A 27,565-nucleotide genomic window follows, 5' to 3' on the forward strand; every position below is an offset into this window, starting at 1 on the left:
CAGCTCAGGTTGTTAAAGGACAGATGGAAGAAGGGTCTTTCAGGTCATCTTATAGGGGTTTGGCAAGAGTTAGTGCAGCCAACTGTTACCAGAAGGAAGGTGGTCTCACCACGACCACACATCCCAAAATATCCTAATCCCAATAAAAGAAAACCTCTGCTTTAAAAATGTGAAAACAACAAAGCAGTGAGTGGAGCTTGTGTGGACTGAAGGTACATTCTTCAAAAAGTTAAACTCATCCCAGAACTCATTTGGCAGCAAAAACACAAAAACAAAAGATCAACACTGTAGAATCACTTAGAGACTGAGCCAGGTGAGTAGATGCAAGAATAAACAGGAGTGTGATGTTTTCTTTTGCCCAGTTCTTAATCCAGAAGATACGGACAAAGTCATGGCTACATCTCCTTTGCAGACAAGCAAGCCAGTCAATACACACACACACACACACACACACACACACACACACCAATGTTTTTAGTATTAAGGCTCAAATTAAACTTGCTGAAAAGAAAATGAAATAAGGCAAATAATGACACATTTTGAAAAATTCATGCCATAATTTTCCAATCTGAAACTCCAGCTAAAAGGCTTAAAGACAAAAGAAAAAATACAAGCTTATAATAAAAAAATAAATAAAATATATGACTCCAATATGAATAAATAGAAACATAAATAATTAAAATTACATTTAAAAACAATATTTAAAAAAATCCAAAATAAAAGCTAACACTCATCCAAGGCCTGTAAGTTCATTTTTTAAACCGTCCTCCACCCCATCTGAAGGCTGTCATCCTGTTATACTGTCCATTGTAAATAAAGTTAAAACATCTCCACATAGGCTCTGCCAGGCAGCGTTGCGTAGTGTGCTTTAACACCCACACTGTGATGTCATGGTGTCCATTGTCCATGTTTTTAAACAAATCACTTGCCACATCCTCAAGGTTCCACCTGTGGTCACCTCACTACTACTCCCTAAGCTTAGAAGACTACATACATCCTAACGTCATGTGTCCAGTGCTGTTCAGAGAAGATCAGATGAACCACTCCTTCTTGCTCTCATCGATGGTTTCGGTGAAAGCCGGGTCATTGACGATAATCGCCGCGTCAGCGCAGTCCGCTGATTCCGCTCCTTTGGCCTCATTGGTGTGATAGGAGCCTTTGTGACGAAACATGTGACGGATCACAAACACCATGATGCAGAGGACAGTGAAGATCACCATGGAGATGATGCCTGGAAATGAACAAATGAGACCTGATTAATAAACTGACCTTGTTGAGTGCTCCTAGAACATTTTCAGAAAAGGGAGCCATGGTTAAAACTGTTGTCATTCATAGTCTTGTTACATATATTAAGCATTATGTGTAGTATTTGATAAAGGGTAGAGCACAGCTTCCACTGAAGTGGTCCTCATGAATCCACATTATCAACCCATCTAAAATTTCTAAACTTGGTGAATATATTTATTTATACTTATATTTAACTGTTTAACTGTTGACTGATGCCATCTAAAATCTACAGGATCCAGTCAGGTAAGGAAACACCACGCTGTTGACCATATTTTCTTTGCAAAGCAGGTTTGACAGATTAAAAATGATGGGGATCCAGTATTGATAACCTCACTTTTAGTTGCTTTTAGAAGGGTGTAAAGTGTTTTACACTGATTTACACAAATATACCATAACCCTGTACATCAAAATAAGATAATATGCTTCTAATAAGACAGAACTGTATCTTTAATGATATTGAAATACTGAAGTCTGAGTTAAACAAAATTCACCTCCAATAATAGCAGAGTTGCGATCCACTCCAACACCACTGGCTTTGTCCTCACTGAAGGGGAAAACTGCTCCAGCTGAGGGTGAAACAAACATTTATTGTCTGGTTAAATCCTGACATACACTTATTCTTTGGGTTTTCATTTAAAGCTATATTCTCTGTTTTTCTACCAGCTTCTATGTGCCAGGGGTCACTAGCTGAGGCCATGGGGGAGATGGTCAGGGGTGAGGCTCCACAGTTGGACGGGACCAGAATCCCGTGGGTGCTGACAGGTGCCGCCATGCCCGAGCGCAGGGCAGCTTTTAATGGTGCAATGCTGTTAAACTGAACTCTGGACAGACAGCCCACAAAGCCTGGTGTGTTGTAGCGCTCAATTAGGATGGGGTCAATCTGTCCTGTTTCTACAAACAGAAAATGCTTTAATGAGAGGTGGGAGAGTTTTCATCTAGAGAAAGCAATAAATACATAGCTACAAATTATATCCTGTTTACACTCCATAATATTACCGACTTAGCTAAAGTTCAGCACTGTAAATACATTCTTTCAACAATACTGAAATTATCAATTAATGACAGTTAATATGTTAAATATGTCACTACAATGACATATTGCTAGGATGAGTAGATCATTAAGTACATATCACTGTTACTGCTACTTTCAGGATTGATGCACAGTAGAAAATATCAGTTTTGGTTTGGAATAAAAAATTTAGGCCGTCAAATGATGCTGATGTATTGTTAACATGTAGTCACTGTACACTATGACAGTAAAGATCCAATTAGGTTAGTCTAAAAGGCAAGTTTGCATTTATTTCAAATGTGTCAGGTGGCCATATTAACCATATGAAACTGGTTTTACCTGATGTAATCATACCCATAATCAATCATATGTTTCAGTTCTTCTTTAGGCATATGACTTTTGTTGTGTTTGTGTGTAGTTTTAGACCCTTCACCAACCAGTGAAGCTGCTCTTCACATGCATGTCTCTCTACACTCATATTCTAATTAGTTTATGTTTCTACTTCAGGACAGAATTAACATTAACAAACTTCCTTAAGTCAAATGAATTTAGTCTGAGACACACACACACACACTTGTATTCATCACACTTACCAAACACTTTTCCAAGAAAGATACTTTTGATCAAATTGAAGTGCGTGTCGGAGGCCTCAGGCATTGTGTATGTGGACACTGGGTAGTGGTCCAACTGGAGAATGTGGACAGAAAAAAGGACCAGAGACAATTTTATTAACTCTCCGCTCCTATTATCACCTACAACCACTCATTGTATCAGTCATATCTGTCCAGGCTTTGCGATATGTTATTTCCGCCCTCATCTCAGTACATGTTCTGATCACATCATGGACAGATTATATATAAACAACTCAGCAACAATCTCTCATTACACAGTGAAACAGACTCCTTGTGCTTCTGGATAATCCCAGGAGCAGAATTTAAATCCCAGAATGTGGAGGTAATGATCTCCATCTGCTAATATGCATTAGAAATGTAAATGCAGAACTAGTTCAACATTTTGAACATTTAGCTTTATGAATGAATTGAGAAATAGTGTTTGCAGTAACTCCACCTACAATTCTGTAAAGTGTTCTATTTCTGTTCAGGTACAATTAGAAGCCAGTGAACAAGGTCCTACATGTTAATTAGAGGGATGCAGGGCTGTTAGAGCTGGGCTAGCTTTCAAGATATAATATCATCTGTGCAGCGAAACATCTCTGTCTGCTCTGTTTCTATATGTTTTCTATTTGATTTTATTATTTCATTATTTATTTGTTTTGGCATGTTTTTCTTAAGTTTGGCTGTTTCTGCTCTTTACAATACGACCATGGTCTTGAGTTAAATAAATCTAAGTACTGAGAAGAAGAGAGTAGAGAAGCAGAAGCACTGACCTGTACTCGTATCTCCCTTAAGTTCCTGGTTAGGTTGACAGAGTGTGGCTGTCCATTAGCCATGTTACGATGGTCAACATCTATGGTGTAAGGTTCTGCTAATCCGCCAAGACTGTAGCGGATCTGGAGAGTACCTAAACATGCACATGTACAGAAGTAAAGTTTGTTTAAGCACAGAATATTCATGTAAAAGCAGGTCACAGTTAATCTTTTTTAGATAATTGAAATAATAAATAAAGACATAAATAAATAGAGACATTGCTGAGGAACCCACCATTGTGCCGGAGCACCACAGCCAAGTAGTCCTGGGTCCTGGAGCTGATGTAGACCAGGATGCTGGGGGAGCTGGAGGTGCTGAAGCTGAACACCAGCTCCTCTTGAGTCAGGTTGGCCTCACTAGGGACACTGACACCTGACTGACTCTTCACTTCTCGCAACGCAAAAGGTCCCGCCTCCTGCAGGAAGTCGTAGCGCACCAGGGTTCCTGTCTCGAAATAGCCACCTACGTCTAATACGCACACACACACACACACACACACACACACACACACACACACACACACACACACACACACACACACACACACACACACACACACACACACACACACACACACAGGATAAGAGGTAGGGAGAGGCAAAGATGAGAGTCTTTGCTGCATCTGATTTATTCTGATCTAACCTGATGAGGTCTTACCATCAGTGCAGAAGGGTCCATCATATGCAGTGAGGGAGCAGTCACAGGAGTAGCCATTGTACTGCTCCACACACTTCCCTCCATTCTTGCAGTGCATCCCATAGCTGCTGCAGTGACCCTGGCAGCCTGGATTCACCCCAGGAGTCAGCTTTGCCCTCTCCTCCAGGTCAAAGGTCATACCGTTTATCTTCAGAGCCCGCATACAGCCCAGGAAGCCCCGCTGACCACTAGAGGCACCTAGCAAAGGAAATAAAGCTGAGTTGGCAGCTGCAGGCGTACAGCACAGACAGCGCTCTCTCGCTCTGTCTTTAGCTATAAATTGACCCTGTTTGTTTGTGTCTGTCTTTTTCCCACAGCTGCACTTGTCTTCTAAGTGTCCTGCCTGGCCTTCTAAGGAGCCCTATTTAACTCCAGTATTCACTCATCATTTGAATTGATGTATTACATAAACAGTAATTAGATTTTTCAAATCACTACATACATGTTGTTGATTTTAATTATACTTTAAAACTGTCAGAGTGTGTCTTACCAACATACAGCTCGCTGTAAAACTCCAGTTTTGTGTGTCCCTGTGGGGGGATGTGTCTGACTTCCCTGTACTGTCCATTAAGCTGCAGCACTGCCTCTTTAACGTTCTTCTCAGCTTCAACACGATGCCATTGGTTGTCGTTCAGTGGCACTGGAGAGCGAACAGTGAGCTCCACGCGTCCACTGCCCACGTCAAAAGAGAAGATGACCACTGAGCCTCCTGACAGTACCATGATACAAAGAAAACATTAGTACGATTTTAGGAATATAGGAATTTTCACTAAGCAGATTTCTCTGTATGTCTGTAATTTCTGCAAATAAAATGTCAGTCCAGGTTGCACAGCTTTGACACTCACAAGCATATTTGTCTTATCTCATGTATCACTTTAATGTTATTATTTTTTGTTACTTCCTGTTATCCATCATTTACTACAAAGAGAAACAGGTGACGACTGGTATGAATGGTGTTACTGTCTCTCTCAGGGGAACAGAGTCAGGTGTTCCTTTCAGGATATTTATTCATGGCTGCAGTGAAAACATGGCCGACAGTTTGCACTCTTACTGCATATAAGATAAATTATCGCATTAGAGCAGTAACTGGACCTAAACACTAAATAAAACCAAGAGTGTGAATAAAGAGACTAGACTTAGTTAGGAATTCCACTAATTAAGGAGACAGGAGGTATATCTGCTTACTGGAACTGGACTCCTGCACACCTCTGATGTTCCACCCTTTCCCCAGCAGGGAGCAGCAACTCCCCACTGACCAACATGACCTGCCTTTAGACTGAATGGGCCTTTGTGGTCTGTTCCACTAGAACCAGCAAGCCAGGATTTAGACAGAACTGGTATTATGTAGTAACCTTTGCTGTAATGAAATGTACTCAGTTGTGTGACAGCATACCTGGCCCACACTTTCAAGATAATTGGAATGCTACCTAAATAATATTTGTAGATTAATTACTCACACATTTGTGCAAGATAAAGTACTCTGTGACTTTGTTTCTGTAGGTACTATACAGACTCCCCTGCTTTTTCACATTTTACTGCTTTGTTAATTATAAAAGAGGGAAAAGTTTTGCTCATCAACCTACACATCCACAGTTGGACATTACATTAACAACCTGAGTATGAGCTATGATATAAATGAGCTATTTCAGTTTTTCTGTGGCAAGGCTGGTACAAAAGAGGTAAAGAAGAGTACTGTATAATAATAATATAATAATAATAATAATAATGAATATGAGTATGTATGTATATGTGGTGGGGCATATTCAAGGAAGACCCAGAGCTATAGTCTCAGGTGACATTAGAGCTACTATTACTGATCAGGTCATATTCCACTGTCTGAGAGTGCAGCACAATCCACAATGTTCAGCAATAGCATCATGCTGCAAACCAGCAGAGCTCCAACAGTTGGCAGGAAATGCATAAATATCTGCCCCACAGGGTATGTGGAAATGTACCTTCCAAAAGCAATTCTTAACTGCCTGACTTCTCATACAGAGTACACACACACACGTACACACCTCTGAGTTCAATGTGAAGGAAGTCAGTGGTTCCTATGTTCTCCAGAAACACTCCATGAGTGGAGGAAGTCTTAAAGTAGAAGGAGATGTCAGTGCTGGTTTCTCCTCGGAACGAGGGGAAGTGGAGGGAGGAGGCGGGGCTGGAGAAGGATGCTGCGTTCCAGTAGTTCCCTTTAGAAGACAGCAGGATATCGGTAAAAAAGTACTTCATTTTTCTGATGATGCTTAATATCTCATGATTACTTGAGTGTATTTGTGAGAACACGACACTCACGGTCACCCTGGCACCGGAGTGGCCCTACTGTCAGTTTGGCCTCAGATCCAGCTCTGCTTGTATCTCCAACCACAACCTGACTCACTGGCAAATGGTCTTTATACACCAACAGGCCTGCATCCTCCTTCCTGCACGCATGCACACACACACACACACACACACACACACACACACACACAGAGGAAACACCTTTCACTCAAATGAGGATCATACTATATTACCATAGACAATACCAGTAGCAGTTGAACTACTGAACTTTTGAACAGCCTGGTTTTGTTATGACTTTAGTGCAGCACCAGTAAGAAGTGGTGATCTCTCCTCTTGTTGCTTCTCATAAAGGTTCTTCCATTTTGTTCCTGTTAAGGTTTTTTTGGATTTAGGAGCTTTTCCTTACATCATTTGTTTTACAGATTGTGAAGCTTCTTGGGGAGAATGTCTGAGAGATATTGATTGGATTTGACCAAAAGTCATTTCATTTCACATGTTGAACCATAATAGGTCCAACTCACTAATTTGCTCGGATGAGAAAATTCTACACTGACCAGGTTTCAGAAGCAATTAAACTGATTTCCAGTTACAGTTTGTCAAAATGATGAGCAAGACTGTGAAAAATATATTTCACAGACAATAAAACCCTTTGTATGATAGATCATATAAGCACAAAATAACCATACGAGACACTAAAAACTAACAACATACACTGAAAAGAAATAAAACAGGATACACAAGCATCCTACTTTTACATGAATATAATACAGAAGTCTAGTAGTATTAGTATTAGATGTACATTTACACAGTTAGCAGTGATCAACTCACCAGGCACGCAGGTCAGCGTCACAGTTGCAGTAGTGTTTGGGGTCAGTGCAGTTGTGTTCGATACCACAAGAACACTTCTGTATCCCTGGTCCTGAACCTCCCCAGTAAGAATGTCTCTCATTGGCTCTTCCCACCCACCAGGTAAATGGTACGTCACCTGGGAGTCAAACAAAAAACATATTCAAATTCAATAAATTCTGCATTGATGGCTTGACAGAACCTGTGATCATGTATTAAAAAGTATGTGTACTTACCTGGAGTGTTGAGCAGACGAGACATTCGGCAGGTGTAGGCTACATACTGTTCACAGTACTCCGCACTGCCAGTGACCAACAGCACCTGCATACACACACAGAAAGGAGACACAACTCCTTTACTAAACAGTGAGATAAGGTATTCATTTTTTACATCACTTTATCTTGTTATAGGAAGAATTCTTCACTTTAGACCACGTATCTCTTCAGTTATTCAGTCTTTCTCAGCCTTTGTCATTTCTGACCCTGCCATATACATCTGTTTTCTCACGTCCAAATGTTCCTCCAAAGTCCCTCATTAACTCAACAGTACTCTTTCCTATCTATATTTAAACACTGGTCTGTCTTGGACTGGCATTTTGCTTCCTCCTTTTTTCCTTGATCACCTGCTGTTGTCAACCTCTGTCTCTATGCTACCTTTGTAGCATGCTGCATGGTTGTCCACTCATGTTTCCTGTCTGCTCTGTACTGTCAAATGAAGACAAATTAAACAAAATAATTTTTTTCTAAGGACAACAGAGTGACAATGTTAGAGCATTAGGTTGTGCAAATATACATTATACAAAACTTAGCATGTGGCTAAATATAGGCTTGGGGCCACTGTGGATCAGGAGGTCGAGAGGTCATCCACCAACTGTGGAATTGCTGATGGATTCCCGGCTCCTCCTGTCACTTTTTGACATTATGACCTGACCACAGAACAGCAAAGTGAGCAGCAGGTAAGTCAAAAATAAAAAACATGTGTGCTCACTGTGTACCTGTTCATCAGTCAAATTGTAAGTGATCTGTAGCACTGCCTTCCCCTCCTGGTCTGCACTGGTGACAGACGTCTGAGGAGACAGGTTGTTCTTCAGTGTGGTCCAAATCTTTCCTTCTGAAAGACCAGAAAACATGCTGTCATCAGTCTTCAAAGCTTCTTCAGGAAAGACTAACTTGCACTGTTAAACCTTAACTGTCAAACACTGTTCTAGGAAATACAGTATATTCCTGCTATGTTACCTAGAATCACATAACTAAATGAGACAGGCTGTTCTCACAGTGGCATCTTACCTGCCATATCACAGTTGACTCTAAAGGGAGCAATAGACCCACTGCCGTCTGGGTCGATCCAGTAGCTCCCTGAGCTCTTCCCCTGGTACTTATACTCCTCACAGGACTGCTGGTACATCGCTACAGTAGAGACAGATCACACAGTTCAGTGCACCCAAAACTCTGTGTGCATATCTAGACAGTTTTTTTTGTCATTGTGAAGATGTTTTGATTGTTCCTCAATTTCCAGGACTATTCCAGGGTTAACGTTAGGTCAGACAGTCATATATGATACAGGTGTAAAACATAGATTAGGATAAGGGGCTCTGACTAGCCTTATGTCAGTGAATCTGAAGTGGTGAAGTATACAAAATTGTGTGTGCACTTACACGTATGGCAGGTAGCTCCAGTGTATCCAGTGCCGCTACAGTTGCAGCTGAATGTGTCCCACGTCTGGGAACAGCGGCCACCATGCTCGCAGTGGTTGGGAACACACCTGACACAACACAGAGTGATCAGTGATCACAGAAAGTACAGGGCATGGACCAGTTTCTGGCCAACATTTGCTGTGAAGCACTGGAACGGTGTGCTGGTACTAGTACTGTACCTGTCTATAATGGCACACATATCCAGGCTGACGTTTTCAAAGGTCCCAATCTGGCCCTGCTCCACAGCCCTCAGGTCAGCTAGATGGTCATCTATGTGGATCATCTGCATGCAGCCCTGAAAGGAGCGCTGAGGTGATCTGGAGTTAGTGTGCAGGAAATAGCCTGGGGGCAAGAAGATAGGGTCAAAGGTCAATGTTCCAATCATTGAATCAACAATAGAGAAATAAAAGGTTTTTCTTCATACTCGTTACCGGCATGATGGTGAGCAGGAGTTTATTAAGGAGGTCATGAGACATGAACACCATCTGCCATAACAATGTGTAATTCATTTAATATTAACAGTATATTCTACAGTATTCAGTATATTATCTGCCTATCCACAAACATCACCAGACGTTGTCAAAATAAAGTGCACATGACCACTGTGTTCTTGACAAAAAAAAAAAATACAAGTTTTTTTTTACAAGAGGTAACTGATGTGGAACTAAAAGAGGTCATCAGTACAGAATGTGAGTTTCTTTGAAGGATGTTGTGTAGGAAAGGATGTGTCACAGGATGAAAATGAGTGCTACTGCACTCTGTATTTGGATGACACCACACCGGAAAAAAAGAAAACTGATCGGTACAAATATGTTTGGGTTTTCAAAATGGAAAGCTGAGAAATCTCTCACATGTGATACACACTAGTCATGAATACGGTTGCTAGAGTGATTATACACCAAGCGTTTACAATTCCACCGTGACTTTAAGTTGGATAATATAATTAGTCCTTTACACTACTATTCTCACTATTTAGTATCTACCATAGCATCTGTGTCCTAAAATCTCACAGTGCTTCAGTTTATTACTTTCGCTGATTTTATGAACCCATTCTGCATGTTGGCTCTAATACAGAAGTCTGAATTCTGTCACACAGCCTAATTAAGGAAAGCCTGTGGCTGGTCCGGAGAAGTTCACAGTTTATTCTCCTCTAAATGCTGCTCTATCATATAGTGTGTGTGTACTGTTGTGATTGGGCAGCTTTGACTAGACAGAAAAGTAGCTGTGTTATGTGATTCACTGGCTGCTAAGTCCAACAAAAGTTATTCTGGATAGTTTGTTATTTTTTTGAACAGCCACCTCCAAAGTAGTAGGTTCCTCCAGTCTGGATCTGGATGGGGATGGCTGTTCTGATTGTGGATGCTTCATCTCCATCCACTGTCAGCATTGCATAGTTCTCCACTGCATTCAGATGGACACTGTGCCACTGGCCATCATTCAGACCTGAACCTGAGAGCATACATACACAACAATAACTGAAGACAGCAGCAAGATAAAAAAGGAGCCACAATGTAAGGATCTGAAGATTCCTGTACTTCCTGTCTAAAGACCAATTAGCTCAGCTCACCTGATGAGATATCAATGCGTGTGTTCTTTTTCTGTGTCACGTTCATATAGACGGTGACCTTGCCCTCTGTTAGTCCCACCTCCACCCAGCCATCAGCCAGTGCCGTAAACACGAGCAGCCCGTTGGGGTTCCAGGTCCTGAAAGACAGGCTGACTGACAGAGTGTCGCTGTCACTCTGACCTGGCAGCTGCAGGAAGGATGTGGAGTTGAAGAAGACTGGGAAGGAATTGGACTCTGCACAGGAGAATGTCAGGTTACGCTGCAGTGGAAGAGCAGTAGAGAGAGAGAGAATAAAGAGAGAGTGAATGTCTCAAATTGAGGTCCCAGCAGACTGCGTATTACAGCGTATCTACAAGCACCTTCACTGTTTCACACACACTTCTATTACACTGCTAGGAAAGATGTGACACCAAGAGTCCAATAGTTGAAATATTGGAGTTCTCAAGGTATTCCAGCTTCCCCCAACAGTCCACAGATATGCACTTTTGGATAAGTCTGCTCCCTGCCTGAGGGGCAGACAGAGAAACTGCTTATTTCTGACCAGAAGGAAAGTTGTTGACGTTTCCATTTGTCTCAAACTTACAAAGACAGGTAGATCTCAGTGATCCCACGATGGTGGAATGAGCTGCCAAACTCTGCACGCTCAGCGACCTCACTTTCAATATTTAATATTTAAAAAACATCGCATCTTCCTTTAGGTGTGAATGTTTGCCTGTCTCTATATGTTAGCCCCGTGATAGATTGGTGATCAGTCCCTTAAGAAAGAAACAGGTTTAGAAAATGAATGGATGTGTCAAGCGGCTGTGTCTATATGAATATATTTAGATACTGGTTATTTGTTGTGTACAGTTTGCATGGACATACCATGTAATATGTAATGAACCTACTGTATACCTGAGCTACTGTTATATGTACTACATACAGATATATACTAAACAATGTCAATACTGGTAAACTGTTCCCTCCATCCATTACATATACATGTACACTTATACCAACATCTGCCATCTGTTAGTTGAAGCAATCTCCTCCATGTTGCACAGTAGGTACAGTGATCTTTTCTTTGCATGCTTCATTTTTAATTTGTCCAAAGGACATTCTCCCAGAACATTTGTGGATTGTCAATATGCGTTTTCACCTTCTACATGTTTTTTGGTCTGTTCAGTCTACTTTTGGATAAGTCTGCTCCCTGCCTGAGGGGCAGACAGAGAAACTGCTTATTTCTGACCAGAAGGAAAGTTGTTGACGTTTCCATTTGTCTCAAACTTACAAAGACAGGTAGATCTCAGTGATCCCACGATGGTGGAATGAGCTGCCAAACTCTGCACGCTCAGCGACCTCACTTTCAATATTTAATATTTAAAAAACATCGCATCTTCCTTTGCAAAAAATTTTTTTATTTAAATTTAAAATGTAAAGGCAGACAGGAATAATGCAAGCCATGTCAAACACACACACACAAACACAGAGAGTGATGTCTTACAAAGCTGGAAGTGTCCACTTTCTTCCTGCGGACCAAGTTAGTGATGTTGTCTCCGTTGTAGGTGATTCCCTCCATGCAGCCCACAAAGTTCTCTCTGCCTCCTGAGGCTGGCTTTGCTGATACAGGCAGCCCTCCGAAACTGATCTAAGAACACACAGTCAATACTGTGACACTGGGCCTCATGCAAGAGTTTTTAGAAAAGTGAATAATCATTTCGTGTGATTAGCTTCTAATTAAAGATGGAATTCTATTGCATTTACTTTGAAATGCATTGTCTTTAGTGTTATATACAAATAATTTAGATCATATTCATTTACATTGACATATGTAGGCAGATGCTTTTAGCAAGGTTCAAGGCAAAGACAGGGTAAGTGTCTTGCCACTACTGGAGGTAGAAAACAGCAGCAACAGGATCTGAAGCCCAGTCTACTGCATGAAGGGCAGCGACCTTAACACTACACTATCCAGCCATCATATTCTAATACTAGCTCATGCTCATCGTTCTGCAAATTACTTAGGGATCAGCTATCTTGATTTTGACAGCTTATAATTTAAAATCAAATTACAATATCCAATTTTTGCACAACACTCTGTGAACCATTTTACAAGTATATTAATCTAATATTACATTGACAGCTCAGCCAGAACCAAGACTTTTATCTGTAAACCTGATACCAGTCACAACTTCTTCACAAAGATTGAACAGAGACTGCACACTATAAGTGTTTGTGAACACTTAACCAGCTCTAAAGACACAGTTTTTGTCAAATAAGATTTGAAGCTAAAACACCTTGGAGTTATAAGTAATAGTTCTCATTTTATTTGTATCTGCTGTTCAGCATCAATTGTCATCAGTTACTGACTGCATGAGAAACAGAGGGTCGTTACCTCATAGTCCAAGTCCAGGTGGTCAAACTCTCCATTGGTCCTGAACTGCTGAGTGTGCTGGTCTAGAGTGAAGTTAACATTTCTGCGGTAACGCTCTATGACAACTGAGTGCCAGTGGTCGTCATCCAGCAAGCTACCACTGGTCACAGAGGTGTGACCCTGTATGGAGCCATACTGGTTACTGCCTGGAGACAGAAACAGGTTAACACAGACTGGAGAAGGTTGTACATGTTTATCACTTTACTTCTTACAGTATCAAGAGAACACTGGAGAGCCGTCTCTGGAGAGACCACACATACAGTGGACAAAATTATTGGCACGAATAAACCCCAAAGGTCACTGAAATAACTATCCACAGATGTTCACAGCCTACCATAATCTAACATAGCCTCCTCCATGTTTCACAGTAGGTACAGTGGTCTTCTTTTCTTTGTATGCTTCATTTTTGCATCTGTAAACATAGAATTGATGTGACTTTCTCATCTTGCTTTTTTAAGATTCTTTGCTTTCAACAGTGGAACCAGCTCCCAGTTCAGGTTCTGGAGGCATCACACCCTCGCTACATTTAAGACTAGACTTAAAACTTTTCTTTTTTATAAAGCTTATAGTCAGAGATGGATCAGGTGACTCTGAACCATCTATTAGTTATGCTGCTATAGGTTAGTTCTCTGGGGGACCACCACTGAGCTCATCTCCTCTCTCTTTTCTCCAATATACATTCAAATGCTGCAAATTCAAATTGACTGTGAATACAACTAACTGCAATCTCTCCTCTTCTCTCTCTTTCCCTCTCCCTCTCTCTTTTCCCTCTTCCTGTCTCTCTGTCGAGCTACACGTCATTCCACCCTTTGCCCTCTGGTCCTGTCTGACTCGTCCTGATGCCCAACTTCTGGCTGGAGATCTCGTCGCTCGGATCCACCGTCTGCCCTATGGGATGCGTTTGGAGACTGGATTGGTCACCAGCTACTATGATGTGGGTCCCGGCCTCGGCGGACGTCGGAAGCTGTTTCTTGGAGGTCTCGACTCAACGCTCGATAGTCAAGGAATGGAACAAGTCTGCCTGCAATAACTAACTGGACTCCACATTAACTTAAAGACATTAACTGTTATACTGGACTGCCTGCTGCCTACACAGCATGTAATCACCCATATGAGGATGGGTTCCCTGTTGAGTCTGGTTCCTCTCAAGGTTTCTTCCTGTTGCCTTCTCAGGGAGTTTTTCCTTGCCACTGTCGCCCTCGGCTTGCTCATCAGGGACAATCACATTATTATGACTCATACACATACACTGTTCATGTACTGTTCTTTGGTTGTGTAAAGCTGCTTTGTGACAATGTCAATTGTAAAAAGCGCTCTACAAATAAAATTGAATTGAATTGAATTGAAATGCCACCATTGCATGCCATTAACTTTGTCTTCCATTAAGTGCACTTTGGCTCAAATAATGACTTATGGTGTGATCTGATGTTGATGTACCTTAACTTGGATTTCACCTTTAATGTATTTGGAAGCTCTTTAATTACCATTTGTATTATCTGTCTCTTCAATTTCTTACTGACTGTCCATGTGCAGGGAGGTTGATGGTCTTACAGCGTTTACCTTTAACATATTTGTCTATCATTTCTTTTCTAATCTCCTGAGACAGCTCTTTCGCTTTCTGTGGTTCATGTTGAGTGTGGTACACACCATGAAACCTAACAGCACTACTTTTCACCCTTTAAATAGGCAAACTGACTGATTACAAGCTTGAAGACACCTAATATGCTAATTACAGGACACACTTAAGTTAAAGATGTCTACCATGATGGGGTACCATCATTTTTGTCCAGGCTAGTTTCATTAGTGTGTATGTCTGTGACCTTACATTGACATTGGTTTTTCTTTCTTTAAAGGAAGGGTGCCAATAATTTCGTCCATGTCTGTATGCAAAGCTTGTGCTTTCTTTATGGAAGGTTACCTAAGTTGATACTGAGCTTTAGTCTTGCCCTGTGGAGCTCCACTGAAATGTAGTCTCCCTGTTGACCCTCTCCGTGGAGCAAGACTCCTTCTCCAGCTGTGGTTCTAAACTTCAGAGAGATGACATCTTTTACAATCTTCATCTTTTTACTTCTAAAGCGGTAGGAGATCACACCGTGTCCATCAAAACTGATCACATCAGCCCCTGCAAGAAAGAAAAGCAAAAAAAACTTTCTGTGCCTGCTTGCTTGACTATGGAAATAGAGTTAATTTGTGTCCTAAACTCTGTGTAAAATGACAATTACACATGCAAAAAAACTGTAAAACATCCTCAGGTTTATGAAATCAGGAATCAACACTTTGATTCGGATCATGTTTTCACCAAGTTTAACAATAAGAATGTGCCAGATTCATTCATTCTGTTCCTGCCTCTACCATTTTATAACTGCACTTCATCACATTCATCCAATCCCAGTACAGGTTCAGACCTTTTACTGTATCACTTTCCCTTTTCAGGCAGGCACCCACTAGTATACCATTTCGACCTTCCACAAAAGCATTCAAAACTCCTCACTGGGGAACTTTCCTACAGTGAGCTCCGCCAGGATCTGCTTCAGCCTCAGTCACTTAATCAACACAGACTGATTCTGCACCAAAGCTTTAACTTTATTCAGTCATGCTCATTGCATAGCAAAGTCTGTTCTAGCTGAAACACTATTTTTATTTGTAAGTTTAATTTGATTGTGTTTGTTTCAAATGATCCTGACAATTGTGGCATCAGTGACGACTGACAGAGCAGTAGCCTACTGTAATTGTTCCGGGACATCACTCTCCTGGAGGCAGTCCAGTCCAGTCTAACCCATACACTAAAATCAGTCAGTGTAAAACATTCTGAGACACTCTGAGAAGTTATGTATGGTGCATTCACCTAAGAACGCTAGGTAACTGTCAGAGAGAGTCAAGTAGTTGGTTTACCACAGTTTCCACTTCCCCCAGTGGTAGCTCTCTGTGCGGAACACTGCTGGTTTCATTTAATTAGGTTACCTAGCTTTGAAATGCTTTCCTCCACAGCTCAGATCTAAATGACATTTTGTTGGCACTGTGCAGAGAATAGGAAACTGAAATATCCCTTGCAGAAAATATGTCCTGCTTACTCCTGATAATCCACAGAGCTGCATTATTCACTGGAGCAGAATAGAGACAGATTCTAACAGCTTTACTACTGTCCTTTGTACTAAGCAAGTCAAAAGTCAACAGCTACATGTTCGGCAAGGAGATTTGGCATGTGTTGTTATGCTGGATGCCTGCAACCCTTAAGAGGTCACCCCTTGGTGGCTGGGTGGGGCCACATCTGGCAAGGTGGACTCGACTACTTGGACCTGGCTCTGGATTCGCTTTGAGTTTGTTGCCTGCTGTCACTGCAGTAATTAATTTTTTTTTTTTTGTGTCTGCATCTTTTGTTATTAATTTCCTTTTGATGAGCTCCACCAATATTCTGGTGGAAGCAGTTTTTTCTACTCACAATAAGAGCAGCCATAGAGTTCCAGGCGCACTCCGGTACGACCCTCCCTGCTCCACTCCAGTGGAATAAAGCGTATGTAGCGAGCCAGGATGGCGTGCTGCAACTCATGGCGAACCACACCCTCACTGTTCATATTCCCCTCAAATGTCTGAAACACATACAGAAACCAAACATATGGAGGTCTTCACAGTCCATGTAACACATTTAAGTTTAATTAAATTTTCCATTAAAATAATTATAACAAATGTAATTCAACCTTCTTATGTTCTAAGCATTAGCGCAAATTTACATTTTGTCATTTGGCATAGGCGTTTATCCAAAGTGACTTACAAGTGAAATACAAGGCAAGAAAAATATCTAAGTTAAGTGGAAAAACAATTAAAAAACAATCAGTGCTGATTTTGATCTATTTTGTATATAAATCGCCCCTTTTGGTTAAATTGCCGCTTTGGGACAAATAACATTATTTGAATTGAATTGAACAATGAAGAAAGTGCTCTAGGAAGAATTGTGTCTTATGTGGTGAGGTGAGGGGCCCACAAGACATTGTTCGCTGGTAGAGCACAGTGGATGGGAGAGATTGTAGACCTGGATGAGAGAGTTAGGTAGGGAGGTAGGCAGGTCCTGTTGAGTAGACCACTGGTGTGGTGTAACGTGTCCTTCTTGGCTGATCAAAAACAAGACACGCTGATGCAATTTAGATGATCTGGAGGGGTTTGATAGGGCAGCGGGTAACCTCATCATTAGGACATTGCAGTAGTCGAGATGAGATATGACCAAAGTCTGCACAATGAGTTGGGTTGCATAGTCCGAAAGGTAGATTCTGATATTTCTGATTTCAAAAAGGGCAAGTCTGAATGACCTTGAGACAGTCGCAGACTTATTGTGGACAATCACTGAAGATTGATGCTGATCTTGTTTTATTTGACTGGCTGGGAAGAAGAGAACTTATCTATTGGAGTGGTTGAGTTGAAGATGCCTTTCTCTAATCCAAGCAGAGATGTCAGAGAGACATGCAGAAATGTGTAATGAGACAGTGGAGTCACCTGGTAGAAAGGACAGGAAGAGCTGTGTGTCTTTCATCAGTGGAGTTCTCCTCTGTCGTCTTGTATTAAGTCCACATTAGCTTAAGCAGTGACTGATGGTGTGATCTGACTCTCTATGGATTCGTTTTTGGGTTCTTTAGTTACCATTTGTATTTTCTGTCTCATCAATTTGTCATCAATCTTCCTCTTATGGCCATGAGGTTGGCTACATTCACATGGACCTTAAACTTCTATCATTTTTATTTCTGAGAGACAACTCTCTCTCTCTCTCTCTCTTAGCTTTCTGTGGTTCATGTTGAGTGTGGTACACACCATGATACCAAACAGCACAGTGACCACTTTTCACTCTTTAAATAGACAGACTGACTGATTACAAGTTTAAAGACACCTGTGATGCTGATTAGACGACACATGTTAGTTTAACATGACCCTGTGGTCAAATTATTTTACAACTTTTCTAGTCGTACAATCATTTCTGTCCAGGCCAGTTTTATTAGTTCGTTTTTTAAATGATTCTGTTGAACCACAAGTCAAAAGCTATGCCTGATTTTCATTAGTTCATTTTTAGTACATTTTTATTTATCATAACTTTTGTCAGTTTCAAGTTTCTTCAGGGACCTTTTCTTTCTTTAACGGAAGGGTACCAACAATTTTGTCCACAAAAAATTACCCTGAGCATTAGATATATCAAAGTCATTTATAATGATGCAATTCATCCTCACCCAAATGTTTCCATCCTGTAGATAAGGTCTCCAGTTTTTCTGCGTGTCACTGTAAAGCAGTCGATACTTGCTTGTCCAGTCAGAGCTAATGTAGCGTCCCTGTGTTGCTATTGCAACCACCTGCTTCCTAGAACCCAGGTCCACCTGTAACCACTGGTAACGGTCTGTATCCAAGGGCGACCAGCCTCCAGCACCTAGCAGAAAGAAGAGCAGAAAAATACATATATGATGTAGTATATTGATTTGAAAATTATTTATATAAATATCTATGAATGATAGGGAAAGGTAAACTTTATTAATAATTTCACTCCTATGCCCCTTTCATCAGTATAATGAGCAACTGTCTAATATGAAGTGAATTAGGTGAGGAATAAATGAATGCTTGTAAACATACACATTATGAGAAGATGAACTTTATCACATCTTTTTGTGTGTGGCTATATGCACTGCATACTGAAAGAAATTAATTATTAATCAGAATCACCATGCCCTGCAAGCAATATCAGTATACACATACTGTATGTATCATCAGAATATCATGACAACATTAAATGTGGTGGATGCAGGAAACACACAGTGTTTCTCATTGAAATGACATACCTTGTTTTCGATTGAGTTTGGCATAACCTGCTCCACATCCTCGGTTGTACACTGATGAACTGGTGAAAGAGCTGTAGGGGAGTGGAGTGGCCAGGCTATCCTCACACCTCCCTAAACAAAGCAGGTAAAAACACACAGAGCACAGGTCATCATCAGTTATAAATATAGTGACTAAAACCACCACCAGGTCAAAGTGCAATATTTTAATTAGCAATGTTTACTATTTGTTACTCTTTTGTCAAAGGAGTATGTGGCCTACTAACATGTTCTCATTCAGTGATGTGTGACACAAAAATGTTTTAGACCCCATGTGACACGTCACAAAAGTGTCACTTCTACAGTACGGTAAAGCTTTGATTAGCGGAAGCTGATGCTGGTGTCAGTTAACAGAAACCCAACATACTGTTAAGGAAACAGGGTGTAAACAGCAACTGATAGAGTGTCAGGCACTATGTTTTGCCATGCTCCTCTCCTCCCATAGTGTTCTAACATAAACTTACATTAGTCTTTGCTTCTCAGGGAGAACAATATACTTTTTTGTGTAGAGCAGACCACCTGCTTTTCCCCACGCATAAACCAGATTACTACTACATTCTACTTATATACCTATATTAAGAGTGACCCACAGCATAGAGGACAACATCTGATGATATAAACAAATCTCAAACAATTCCTTGGCATTCATAGTCCAGCTTCACAAGTTGGTTTTAGGGAACACAGGCTAAAAAGATTACGATGGAATAATTTTGTACAAGTTAATGTTAGTAAGGTTTGGTGTCTATGTCTATCATGACATGTTCTCTTTAGTCAGACTGATTTTTTTTTTTGTTTTGTGGACAGAGGTGAATTCCTCTGAATGGCTTCTCTGCTCTTTGCAGGTGATATGGCTTCATCAGACCATGTTTTACGCTAGTTTGCTGAGTGTGAAGCTCAGAGAAGATGCCCACCTCTAAGTGTGAGTCAATAATTACCAGCCACAAAATGGTTTATTGTTCCTGCCAGGTTGGGAGTCATTTGCGGAGTCACTTGAGGTGCAGGATCAAGGGGTGAAAGACTATGCTGAACTCCACTCACCCTGCTCACTGCCTCTTCAGGAAACTCCTGGCTGCTGGTTCTGCTCCATTAGGTCCATCACCCCACCACAACATCCACACAGAAACTCTCAAGTTACATTTTCTTTTTATTTATATCCTGTGTCAATTTTTTACTTATCCCTGTTTCTTTATTCGTCAAGTCTATTTTTCACTGTCCTGTAAGTTAAATACAGTATTACTGGGTTTTGTACATGGGTTAAATGGAGAGGGAGATAGTCAGGCAGCTCTACACGGAGTAATGTAGGTGTTGTATCAGGCTCTTGAGAAAAAGAGGAAACAACAACAACAAAGTTTTTAATTTAACAGTCAATTTATGTTTCAACTTTCATCTATGGTCACGAGTTTGGTGTAGTGGCCAAAACAATGAGATATGCAGATGAATTACGGGTCTCCCCTTTAGGTAGGAAACAAAGATGACTCTTTGACAAGGTTGTTACAAGGAAATACTCCATCAATGTAAAATGTTGTGGTTGATTTTGTAAGAGTGCGCTGGACAGCACAGGCCTTCAGTAGGTGGTTGGGTAATGTAGGCAATCATGAGAGTGTGCGAGCACAGGATGTGCAACACAGGGTCTTCAGTGATTGTCCCCACTCCCAGAAACCTGGGGGTTATTACGGATGATGAATTGAGCTTCACTGACCACTTCTCCTCTGTCTCAAGGCCAGAAAAATATGACCTTACCTTTTGAACTACACAACCTAAATTATTGTGCAGGCCCTGGTGGCTCAATGGGTAGATCATTGGCATTTCGATGTAGAAGGTTTGGGGTTCAAACCCTGTCACAGACACCAGGTGTGTCCTTGAGCAAGACACTCCACACTAGCTCCCTGGGCACTGTATGTGGCTGCCCACTACTCCCCCCAGGGGGATGGGTTAAATGCAGAGGACCAATTTCATTGTAACATGTAAATGTGACATATGACAAATAAAGGCTTTCTTCTTATCCTATACTGTATCTGGTCTCAACTATTGCAATGTTATACTTACAGAGTTACCAGCACAAACTATCAAATGCCTTCAGATGGTCCAAAATGCTGCAGAGTGTCTAATTTTTGATTCAGATCTCTGCAATAGTTTTCTGTTGCTGCCTGCATCAGGTTCAAAGCCCTGACCCTTGCCTACAGAGTGGTCAACTCAACAGCACCTGTCTACCAAAACTCACCTATTCCAGGTCTACAATTCCTCTTGCCCACGCTCTTAAAATGAACAACTTCTAGTGGTCCCCTTTCCTCAACTCAAAAGATCCCAGGCTAAGCATAGTAGTTCCACAATGGTGGAACAAGCTATAAACCTCTGTACGCTAAACAGCCTCACTTTGGATTTAGAAAAATCTGCTGAAAATAGAACTCTTCCTCAACTTTCTCTGCACCTAAATTTGAAAATCTTTTTTTTTTATTAAATTACGTCTTGCAATAGCACCTTGTGAAACTGAAACATTTCTTCCTTTAGCAATTTACTTTATTGTTTTTCTTCCTGGCTTAGATATTTTGGTTGTCTTGTAGGTCACTTTCTCTCTCTCTCTCTTTAGATAAAAGCCTAAATGTTATTGTAAATCTACAACAAAAGTGTTGCAGGCAGAGAAAACCCACAAAGAGCAAACTCTTCACAGAAACCTACTGTAAGCACTCAACCACAAAAATACTAAGAAATAATACAAAACCCACCACAAAACTTAAATAATAAAAGACTTAGAAATACACTTTGATTTAGTTTTGATAAAGCAGCAGCATTGGTCATATTGTCAGTATGAAGTGTATCTGTGTGTGTGTGTGTGTGTGTGTGTGTGTGTGTGTGTGTGTTGGTCTGTCTTTGTTCTCTCGCTCACATTCAGATCAACTGATATAAGATGGTGTTTGGGATGGGGGAGGGGTGAGAATGTGTGTGTGTGTGTGTGTGTGTGTGTGTGTGTGTGTGTGTGTGTGCGTGCGTGACAGGTGCGGGGTATGGTAATGAGTGGTAACAAAGCAAGGTCTAAGCAGTTTAAAGGAACAAGAAAGAGATTATGTGATCAACAGAAAACCTAGAAACCAGACAGCTTGTCTCTGTGAGGAGACACTTTTTTCATTTTATTTCTTGTTTTCATAGTCACTGAACAAGATTGCCCCCTCTATGCTTCCCGGCCTTAATATTGGTCACTTCGGGAAAACCCTGGATACCACTGAATGATAATCCAATATAATATAATATAATATAATCAATTTGATGATTTTCAAATCTTTTTCAAAATAGTCAGTATTCTTATTTTTTTATTGGATCATATTAGAGTTGTATGTAGTGATGTTATTCGAATGGATTTGGAGCCCAAATATTAAACTATATGAATAGAACTTACAAATATTACTGATATTTGTAAGCATTGGGGTTTTATCATGAACAACTGATATTTTCTTTATTTCATGTCACTCACCTGATGCATTTTAATACTATTCCTCACTCTCTGGTTTTAGGACGGTGCTGGAGTGATGGCACTCCCTTTTTGTTTTACTTCATTTGACACTGATTTTTAAAAGCACAACATTGCTGATGCAGGAGTGTAAATGTATAGGTGTCTGCAAACTTCATGGAGAGAGAAGATAAGCTGAGAAGCAGTTTCTGTTGCATGGCTTAAGAAGTTTCTTTGGACATTTTTCACAATTACAATCTGTTGCAATCTGCCTCAACATAAGCTAAAGTAAATGATTCAGAGTCAGCATGGACTATAAAATAAAAAGTGGAATCATATCTGTTTCACTAGTGTGGGGACGACCTGCCCTCATCAACTATCAGGACCTATCTTGAGTAATAACTGAAAGTAGTCATGCATAAAAAGAACTGTACTACAGCAAAGTGTACAAGGTTACCTACCAACTTCACAAACATGAAACAGGCAGCATCAGTTAGAATGCACAGAAAGACTCTACAGCCCTGTTCATTTCCGTGCCCATGCCATTGCCCAATGTCATGTTTACTTGAAGTAATGACAGCATGTCATCAAGTTCCTGTTACCTTTGTGGTTGCTCTGTCCACAAATATCACGCTCAGTACCTGAAAAAGACTTTATGCTATTGTAAAGTCCTGTCAGTAGCTTGAGGAAAAAGGGTTTTAAAATTCTATTAGTATGTGAAATACACTTCTTTAAATGGTTGTTTAATCAGAATGTTGTATGACATCTCTGACTGCACCATGTGTTTTCCATTTTTATGATTGTTCAGCACCTGCAGGACTTGGACAGCTGCTCTGTGATAAAGCCCAGTAAGAGCAAGAAATGCTGAGTTTCGTACAACAAAAGCCATCTGTGAAACTGTGCTGTTTCAAGGGAAACAACATTTTAATGCAGTCCTGGAGCCATCTCTAAAAACATGAAATGTTCTTTGACATGTGGGAGGCAGGGCTCTATTAAGGACCAGCTATGGATATAGTATATGTGACTTTGTCTTTATGGACTGTTAGAGATTATTAAATATTTCAACAGATAGCAATTGCTCCTTTTCTTTAAACCTAGCAAACCCAAAATTCTGGAAAAGATTTGTAGTGAAAATGTTTTGTTAAGAAACAACAAACAAACTAACCTCGGGAAAGAAAAGTCACAGAAAGGACATCCTTTGATCAGGTATAATCAAAATACCACCTATGTATTTACGACCCTTAAGAATGTAAGGGATGATCAGTGACATGAGACACCAGGTCTTCAGGACATGTGATAAGACATTTGGTATTGTATTTGTGTGGGGGTTGTTTGTTCTTTGTGCCTATAAAAGAAACTGTAGAAGACAAAGTCAGAGAACACTGGCGATGTCTTCTCTCCATGCTGCATGTAGTAAACCTGAAATGAATCCTCACGCTGTCGTCTTAGTTTTTTTATTCTTGTGAGAAATTTCCACAACAGATGGTACATAATTATTCTAACACATCACACAGTCCAACAGGGGACAGTTAAGCTATAATTGTCAATAAAGGCCTCCAACCTACTTTACCTTTGATAAGTTCCCTCTTTGACTTTAGGAGGAACATCTATCTAGATTCTTAAGTCATCTATGCAGGTCTCTTTTTACACCAAGAGCACTGCTGCAAACAAATTTTCCTTAGTTTCAACAATCCATCCATTATTCTAACCACTTTGTCTGTTAAGGACCATAGGAGTGCTGGAGCCTCTCCCAGCTGTGAGAGAGGGGCAGGGTACACCCTGGGCAGGTCACCTGTCTATCACAGAGTCATATGAAGACAGAAAACCATTCACATCTATGGGCAATTTAGATTCACCACTCTAACTCTACCTCCTGACCCAACTGCATGTGTCTGGTTGCTTTGAGGACCCATGCAGACAAAGGGAGAACATGCAAACTTTGCACAGAAGGAAATATGGGTCAACCCTTGGATTTAAATCATTTTTGCTGTTAGGTGACAGTGCTAACCACTACACTGCTGTTCCACTTCATTTTATCAATTCACTATTCAGCACGGCAAAGTGTCAGCGTGCTCTTTGACAAACTTCAGGTGTGCTGCCATATTTTTGTGGTAGACAACACAAAGCACTATTCATGGTGAGAAAAGAGAACTGCAGACCAACATGAAGCATCCACCCAGAGGTGAAGTATGATGAAGGAAGCCTCTTGATTTGGGGCTGCTTTGCTTCCACTGGACCTGGAAAACTAAAGTTAAAGTAAGCGCCTGCTTGAGGTTGTTGCTGTGGACCAATCTGATCCTGATTTTAAAAAAATTAAAGGGTGTTTTAAGCACAGCTTGACAGATAAATAGCTAGTGGACGGGGTCCAAAAACTCAGCTCCACTGTATCTTTAATAGACTGTTAAAATAAATAAATTGTGTTACCTGGGATCAATAAATCTTTTTTTATTACTGCTTAAACATTTCTTAAGCTCCACACCTAAATTTGCAACTCTCGCGACTTTCTGTAAATAAATTTCATCATAGCTTAAAGTAAGTCTGATGTTTGTCTAGGTTTGTTTGTTTTATTTGTGCACACATAAAAATTTTGGCGTGCTCCTTTAATATCATTTAGTTGGGCAAACATAGAATATGTTTTTCTTCAGACCATCTTTAGCTTGTTAGCAATATAACAAATACATTGGCTATTGTACATACATATGAAATGTCTATGTGTATGCTAATATATGTGTCAACAATTAGCCTAACCCACCCCAAAAGTCATCCATAGGTGGTATACAATCAGAAAATAAATGACTGTCAACAAAATCAGATGTACATCAACCATGTGTCATTTGCAAATTTGCAAATTAAAACCAGAACCATGGAAATGCGAGCAGTGTGCATTGCCCACCCCTACTTTGTTCCTGGGGAATCATGTCATATATTATTACAATTCATGGGAAAATGATCTGATCTCAGCTTCTGGGTCATATTATATAAAGTGTTATCAACCCCAATAACCTAAATAAATAAACTTCCAACACAAACTCCACATCTGCTAACAACTGAACACTTTTGTGCTACAAACCACTCATAAAGAAATGAGAAATGCATCACCCTGTATTACCCAATGGGAAAGGCTCCTTCTATTTTGGGATGCATGTATGAAGTGCTGGTGATGGCCATTATTTATGGGCATTGTGTACAGGATATACAGTATATTTTGTGTGCACTGGCTCCACCGATGCACTGGTCTCTTCTCTCTGGAGGGTCGGCACCTAAACTAAAGCTTTCATAAATACACACACCATATGTTCCTGACTCCTTTTAAACATGCGGTAACACAGTCCTGATCATGATGAACACAGTGAGCTACTGTGTGAGTCAATGTCACCATACGTGATCGTGAGTAAACACACTGCTGTTTATGCTGCGAGGGTGCAACATGCTGACTGTAGTCCACATCCGTGACTGCACACAGGTCTGAACTGCTCCCAGCAAGCAGCAAGAGACGCCACCACATTAGCCACGGTGGCTAGTGTGTGTGTGTGTGCGTGTGTGTGTGTGTGTGTGTTAGCCTACTTACGGGATCCTGGGGATGTAGCGCTGCAGGTGCTGATGATGCTGCACAGGACCGGCAGCAGTAGCAACAACAACGCGGTGAAATCTGACATGTTCCAACAGAAGCCACAGTGAAAGGGAGCAGGCGGGTGTCTGTGCGGATCTGCCTCCGCTGGGCTCTGTTGTTCCTGGGATGCACAGCTGAGACGGTGCTTTCTTTATTAGCAGCCAAAGCAATGGCTGTCCGCCCGCTGCGACCTGTGCGTAATGTATTGTCTCCTCTGTCCTCTTCTCCTTCTTCACTCCAGTGGGCTCACAAAAAGAACCTCCGGAAGACAGTGGACGGAACGCGGCTGTGCTGCAGACTGGGCCTCGATCTCCAGGTGCATGGTCAGACACAGACAGACGGGAGCTGTCCAACCGCTGAGCTGAGCTAATCAATACTACCCCTCTCTCTGCAGCACTTGGTACGGTCCGGCATGCAACAATACAGGGCCAGGGCTCCCCCAAAATAAGGAGAGAGGGGGGCAGATGGGAGCAGACGGTCATGCACGAGCTCCGGAGCATAATAATACCAATAATAAAAACAATGATAGAAACGTATCACACAGGTTTTATATCAAAATCTAAGTATAAAAGATGTATAAAAAAAGAGCATGAGTCACCATCAGACGTGAATTCACAAACACTCTCTATTAATCAATAATGGAGCTTTTGTCCAGGATCCTAATGAAAATCTCTGTGTAACCTGCCACTGGGCCTAGTGTCAGGGCCCCAGCTACAACTGACATGATCGCTGAGTTTTTATGAAGCCTTCATTTTGGAAATGTAAACATGTTTTAACTATGTTTTGTCCATTTAAGAAAGCAAAGCCTGTTAAAGTTCCCTCTGTGCCACTGCTTAATGGAAGAGGTTAAATCCAGGGACAAGTGTTCAGCAGTGACCTGGGGTTGAACATTTAGTCAAGTCACTGCACACTTGTTGCAGAAAGCAGGTCAAACAACCCACGTGACCATAAATTCTGAAAAACAGAATTGTGATTAGATTGATGGTTAGTAAGTCGAATTTCCACTAAACAGCATTTGTTGAAATGCTTTGACTTGATTGAATAAGGAAGTCTTTAAACTCCGCTGACAACTGATTCATTTTTTTTTTTTTTGATGAAGGACAGGTTTGAGGCATGTGTGGCATAAAATGACTGCAGGCCTTTCATGTGACTGGTATACGGAGCAAGATCTGATCTCGTGGCGCACACAGCCAGTCACAGCGTTAAACATTCAGCTCGTCTCATTTGTCTACACCTATTACCAGATGGCCACAATGCTCATGTCTTGTGCTTGAGTGTTTATTCCACAAAGTAGAGTAGTAGCACGCCTTTGACTAAAAAGATTTCCCATAGATATTTCACAATAAAAGTCCCTCAGTGTTTTTAAAGTGGAATGCTTTTAATGTGGAGAAGCAGAGAGTTTAATTCTCAAGCTTTAAGCTATTAGCAAGTTGAATGTAGCCACATTAGCTGAGT

General features: G+C 40.9%; 1 protein-coding gene across 1 annotated transcript; it reads right to left on the bottom strand.

Annotated features, from left to right (window-relative positions):
• cntnap2b (contactin associated protein 2b) lies at positions 1-26,437 on the bottom strand. The gene is made up of 25 exons (XM_026375515.1): positions 26,069-26,437; positions 19,023-19,133; positions 18,423-18,616; positions 16,655-16,802; positions 15,134-15,337; positions 13,177-13,361; positions 12,289-12,432; positions 10,806-11,064; positions 10,538-10,687; positions 9,418-9,580; positions 9,200-9,306; positions 8,832-8,951; positions 8,540-8,655; positions 7,782-7,866; positions 7,528-7,684; positions 6,712-6,839; positions 6,438-6,608; positions 4,910-5,128; positions 4,381-4,617; positions 3,958-4,191; positions 3,684-3,817; positions 2,890-2,983; positions 1,948-2,178; positions 1,779-1,853; positions 1-1,231 (listed from the first exon to the last, which is right to left on the bottom strand). Exons 1-25 carry the CDS (start codon positions 26,154-26,156, stop codon positions 1,032-1,034), a joined length of 3,954 nt encoding a protein of 1,317 aa, XP_026231300.1. The 5' UTR covers positions 26,157-26,437; the 3' UTR covers positions 1-1,031.
• Between the last annotated feature and the right edge of the window lie 1,128 nt (positions 26,438-27,565).

This window comes from Anabas testudineus, chromosome 17 (genome assembly GCF_900324465.2).
Source record: "Anabas testudineus chromosome 17, fAnaTes1.2, whole genome shotgun sequence".
NCBI classification, from domain to species: domain Eukaryota; kingdom Metazoa; phylum Chordata; class Actinopteri; order Anabantiformes; family Anabantidae; genus Anabas; species Anabas testudineus.